General features: G+C 35.2%; 1 protein-coding gene across 1 annotated transcript in view; it reads left to right on the top strand.

Moving 5' to 3' along the window:
* The window catches only part of LOC104759502 (F-box protein At2g16450-like), a 9,543-nt gene extending 7,849 nt beyond the window's left edge, over positions 1-1,694 (top strand). Inside the window, exons 2-3 of the mRNA XM_010482416.2 lie at positions 678-682; positions 1,376-1,694. Coding sequence (XP_010480718.2) covers positions 678-682; positions 1,376-1,694 — 324 coding nt within the window. The remainder of the gene's footprint in view (positions 1-677; positions 683-1,375) is intronic.

Genomic DNA, 5,998 nt, shown 5'->3' with positions numbered 1-5,998 from the left:
ATGAGAACCGTATCATCACCATGGTACGGCTGATGCAATGCCAGGTTGCCAAGGTCACTGGTCATATGGTGAGTGGCACCACTGTCAAGGATCCACTAATTTGTCGGCTGTTGATGTCCTAATGCCAGGTTTGCACGCGGTTGCCATGGTCGAAATGGAGATGGAAGGAGACCAGACTGAGAACCGTAGGAGGGTTGGTATTGGAGCTGAGAGCATCGTTTCGCACTGTGTCCAAAGACACCACAAATCTGGCACTTGCCTTGGTATCCTCAGGTGACACGATTGTCCTGTCGTGGATATTGCTGCTGGTGTTTGTTGTTGGACCACGGCTGGCGAGGGCGATGAGGCTGCTTTCCTGGGTTGTGTGAAGAACGAGTGACAGCAACATTAGCGGAGATTGGACCGGTGGTGACATTGGACAGGGCAACTGCAAGGAGCTTGGCTTCTTTGTTCATGAGCTTCTCATGAACTTCAATGATTGATGGAGGGGTTTCTCGACCCTCAACTTGATCGATGACAGACTTGTAGTCTTCAGGGAGTCCACCGAAGATGAACTCAAGTTGTTCTTCATGGGCAAGCGGCTTACCGAGAAGAGAGAGTTGGTCGAAGCGAGTTGTGAGTGACTGCATGTATTCATCAACAGATTCGTCACCTTTAACGGCTTGCTTAATTTGTAGACGTAGTTGTTGTATGTGACCCCAACTTGGATTTGCGTATGTTGCAGAGATCGTCTTCCACATCTCGGCTGCAGATTTTGTCTTAGAGACGAGGGGTTGCAGAGCAGGGGAGAGAGTACCGAGAAGACCACTGTAAATGAGCTTATCCTGACGTCTCCATGTCGCATAAGCTGGATTCGGTGTTGGGTATCGTCTGATCGGGAGGAACAGAGGAGCCATCGACGTAGCCAGCAAGGTTGTATCCATCAAGGAGAGAATGAACCTGAAGGCTCCATGTCATGTAGTTTGTGGAAGTGAGTTTGGTGATGTTCATCATGTTGATGTTGAGGAGACCTTGAGTATCGACAGTTTCAGCAATGGCAGCCATGGATTGGGAAAAGAAGAGACGGAGAGCAGATCTGAAAAGTGGAGGAAGGGGAACGAGAGAAAAACAGAGAAAGAAAGAGAGGCGGCTGAAAAAAAAAAATTTAGAGGAGTATCGATGTGGCTCTTGATACCATGTAAACTGTGTATCTTGTTGTCTATTACAGAAGAGGTTACAGCTTGATATATATACATGAGTCGAGATAGAGGTACTCTAGGTTTAGCTAACTAAGGAATGTAATATACAAGGAAACAATATATTGCAGGTGTGATTATACGATGCTGTCATATCCTTGACATGATACGTGCATATCCTTAACAACTTACACTTAGAGTACCGATAAGGTTTTCTTCCGTCGTCACGTTTACATCGCTGGAGCGACTGCTTCGGGTGAGATAGTGTTTTCCATGCGCAAGTATACATCTGGCCAACCGTTTTATGTTTTCTGCTTCAATCCCGAGAGGAACATTCTCCAACGTGTTAAAATCCAAGGTTTTGGTGAAGGGTTTGAGATACGTTGTAACGTTCGCACCTTTGTGAACCACGTTGAGAATCTTAACGATTTAGAACTACTCATGCCGTTTCATGCTCCATTTGAGGACACAAATGATTCAGAATCAGAATCAGATACAGATGAAGATGATACCATGTGAATGTATGAATTTTACCCAGAAAAAGATACAAAGACATGTGCTGAGTGAATGAAAGATGCAGAACTTGTAGGCCCGTTGATGTGTTATCAGCAAAAGTTAGAACCCTAAACTTACAGAAACTTCCAATCTATATATAATAGCAAACGCACTTTTTTGTGTCAATTTTTAATCCACGGATGAGATTAGTTCCAGTTTTAATCCAACGGTTTAAAATTATTAATCGTGTCTTTTCGTCGCACCCCCATCTTTCAAAAATCACACCTCTTAGTCTTTGCATCTCTTTGTTGTACCTCCTGATTTGAAAAATCACATCCATTAACTTTTACACCTTTTAAATCACACCTCTTTAGTCTTTGCATCTCTTTGTTGTACCTCCTGGTTTCAAAAATCACATCCATTAATTTTTACACCTTTTAAATCACACTTCTTAGTCTTTGCATCTCTTTGTTGTACCTCCTGGTTTCAAATATCACATCCATTAATTTTTACACCTTTTAAATCACACCTCCTTAGTCTTTGCATCTCTTTGTTGTACCTCATGGTTTCAAAAATACATCCATTAATTTTTACACCTTTTAATTTCACACATCTATGTGTTACACCTCTTTGTTGTACCTCCATGTTTCACATCTATTAATTTTTACACATTTACATTTCACACCTCTATGTCTTACACCTCTTTGTTTATTATATATAAACTTTTCTTGACTACATAAACAAGTTTCGAACAATTGTTTTCTGAGTACTAAAGAATTGTATTATTGAAGTGTTTTTTAACTTTCAAGCATCAATCTCTAATTCAAGGTAATTTAATATTTTTGCTGCGAATGACCTGTAGTGTTTCTCGGTTAGATTATTATTACTGTTAGTCGACACTATTAAGTTCATACATTAATCTTAGTTTTGTTAACTTTTAGTCTCTTCAAAATTTTTAGCCTTTCCGGTTTTCATGTTTTTGCATGGCTAATGTTATTAAGTACGTGTGCCATATTTTTTGCATGGCTAATGTTTTTGATTCTCAATGTGCAGATTTTATTTTTTGACTTTCTGGAAAAACCAAAACCAAGATACGAGAGGCATGATGATATGCAGTGATGCTAGAGCTACGGATAAGCCAAAATTTTTTAACAAACATGGTATAATTATAATTTTATATATGTTCTTATTTTAACCTATTTATTTTTTTCTAACAAACATGGTATAAATGTTAATTTTTTTTTTTGTAGGATGTCCATTAGATGTTCATGATCCAGGTTAGTTTACATTTTTTGTAAATAAAGTTTTTAAAAATTTTAGTTGAATTATAATTTCTTATACTTTCTGGGTATCAAACATTTTAATAATATATAGAAATATTACAAATGAGCATGGAAATAGAGAGTGTCGAAGAAAAAGCCAGACATACTTGTGACAACACAAAATCAAATTCTAGAAAGCGTAAGCACGACCAAATGACAAGTCAAGTTAGAAAGAAAAGATCTACTAAAGGTAACTTATTTAGTCTTTGATGACTTTATAATCTGTATATACAACTTTTTAAAAACATAATGTATAACAGTCACTTTTAGAGTGATCTGGAATTTGCCAAAAAAAAAGAAAATGCAAGAAATTTATAAAATTAGTATTTAACCTAAAGAAGAGAACATCAAAAGGTGAGATATTATTCACCTGTTTCACCATATCAACTTCGTTTTCGCTGTCGTTTATTGAAAAACATGATGGTACCGATTCATAGACATAAGTGGGAAATCAAATAGAGGGGGATGCAGCCTGGAAGGAGAGCAGCCGACACGGTGGAATGGGATGGATTGGGAGAGACCAACATAAAATCCTCTGTTCTATATTTTATTAATTTTCTGAACTTTTGTAGTTTAATTGAATTGCTTTGATTGAATAGCTGATGAGTGTACAAGTTTTTGTCTATATGCATTCTTAGTCTGTTACGTCTTGATTTTTTTTCTTTTCCAAAGAGGAATATGTGATTTGAAGCAAATATTACAAATCCATGTATCAAATGTGTTAGTAGGAAATAAAGCAATCAAGATTAACCCATTAAAAGGGAGGAAAGAAGGGGTCTTTTGAGGGAAAACGTGAGACCAACATGCATGGAACTGTGGAAAGCATTACAGCCAAATATATATCTCTAAAAGTTGTAGCTGAAGAATGTGAGTTACTCTATACTAACCAATTAGGTTTGATTGGTCGGTCATATAAAACTCGGTTTTGTACATATCTAAAAGTGAGAGAAAAAAACATCCACAAGCATAAGTGAAATTTCATATATGGTTAAAAGTAATGTTCATAGTAAATCATTTGTATACAAACTCCACTTGCTTACAGCATCGGAATATTGATTGCGATTTGTGAATCAGTAATCTACGGAAAGAGATATCACGTAAATCCATAGATTAAGGGAAACGAAACTCAATCCAGCCATCTACTCCGATCCCAATCTTCGACCTTCCTTCGACAAGTGGCATTTAGTACTTTCTCGATATAGTAAATAAACCAAGAGAGAAGCAGCCTCGTATGTATTTCGATTGATAATGATCAACAACAAAGACAATTTCTAATAGCGAATTAAGAAAGGATACCAATATATAGCACCATATGGTCGAAGACAAACATAAGTGTAATTTTATATATGGTTAAAAGTAATGTTCATAGTAAATCAAGCTCAAAAAAAGGCTAACTTTTGTATGTGACAACATAAAATATAATAACATTGAAATGAATCTTTGGCTTTTTAATCAGCAGAAAGCAATAGCAAGAAGTGAAAACGATCAAATTGATTGAGAAAAGAAAGAATTTAGGATGAATTACAAATGTTAAATTTCAATTTAGGATTTCACCTCCCCGTGCGCCAAAGCACGGGTCGCTTTCCTAGTTTATATATAATAGCAAACCCACTTTTTTGTGTCAACTTTTAATCCAACGGATGAGATTGATTCCAGTTTTAATCCAACAGTTTAAAATTATTAATCGTGTCTTTCGTCGCACTCCCATCTTTCAAAAATCACACCTCTTAGTCTTTGCATCTCTTTGTTGTACCTCCTGGTTTCAAAAATCACATCCATCCATTTTTACACATTTTAAATCACACCTCTTAGTCTTTGCATCTCTTTGTTGTACCTCCTGGTTTCAAAAATCACATCCATTAATTTTTACACCTTTTAATTTCACACCTCTATGTGTTACACCTCTTTGTTGTACCTCCCTGTTTCACATCTATTAATTTTTACACCTTTACATTTCACACCTCTATGTCTTACACCTCTTTGTTTATTATATATAAACTTTTCTTGACTACATAAACAAGTTTTGAAAAATTGTTTTCTGAGCATTAAAGAATTGTATTATTGAAGTGTTTTTTAACTTTCAAGCATCAATCTCTAATTCAAGGTAATTTCATTTTTTCTGCGAATGACCTGTAGTGTTTCTCTGTTAGATTATTATTACTGTTAGTCGACACTATTAAGTTCATACATTAATCTTAGTTTTGTTAACTTTAGTCTCTTCAAAATTTTTAGCCTTTCCGGTTTTCATGTTTTTGCATGGCTAATGTTATTAAGTACGTGTGCCATATTTTTTGCATGGCTAATGTTTTTGATTCTCAATGTGCAAGTTTTTTGACTTTCTGGAAAAACCTATTTATTTTTTCTAACAAACATGGTATAAATGTTATTTTTTTTTGTAGGATGTCCATTAGATGTTCATGATCCAGGTTAGTTTATATTTTTTTGTAAATACAGTTTTTAAAAAATTTAGTTGAATTATAATTTCTTATACTTTCTGGGTTTCAAACATTTTGATAATATATAGAAATATTACAAATGAACATGGAAATAGAGAGTGCCGAAGAAAAAGCCAGACATACTTATGACAACACAAAATCAAATTCTAGAAAGCGTAAACAAGACCAAATGACAAGTCAAGTTAGAAAGAAAAGATCTACTAAAGGTAACTTATTTAGTCTTTGATGACTTTCTAATTTGTATATACAACTTTTAAAAAACGTAATGTATAACAGTCACTTTTAGAGTGATCTGGAATCTGCCAAAAAAAAAAAAAAAAAACAAGAAATATATAAAATTAGTGTTTAACTCAAAGAAGAGAACATCAAAAGGTGAGATATTATTATCACTTGTTTCACCACATCGACTTCGTTTTCGCTGTCGTTTATTGAAGAACATGATGGTACCGATTCATAGACATAAGTGGGAATTCAATTCCTAATATATAGTTGATATACAGAAATAAACTACTCACCACTACAGAGCTAAAGTTCTCCATAAGAGCTCTCC

The sequence above is a fragment of the Camelina sativa genome, chromosome 17 (genome assembly GCF_000633955.1).
Source record: "Camelina sativa cultivar DH55 chromosome 17, Cs, whole genome shotgun sequence".
Classification (NCBI taxonomy): Eukaryota; Viridiplantae; Streptophyta; class Magnoliopsida; order Brassicales; family Brassicaceae; genus Camelina; species Camelina sativa.
This window is presented reverse-complemented; position numbering and strand designations above follow the sequence as displayed.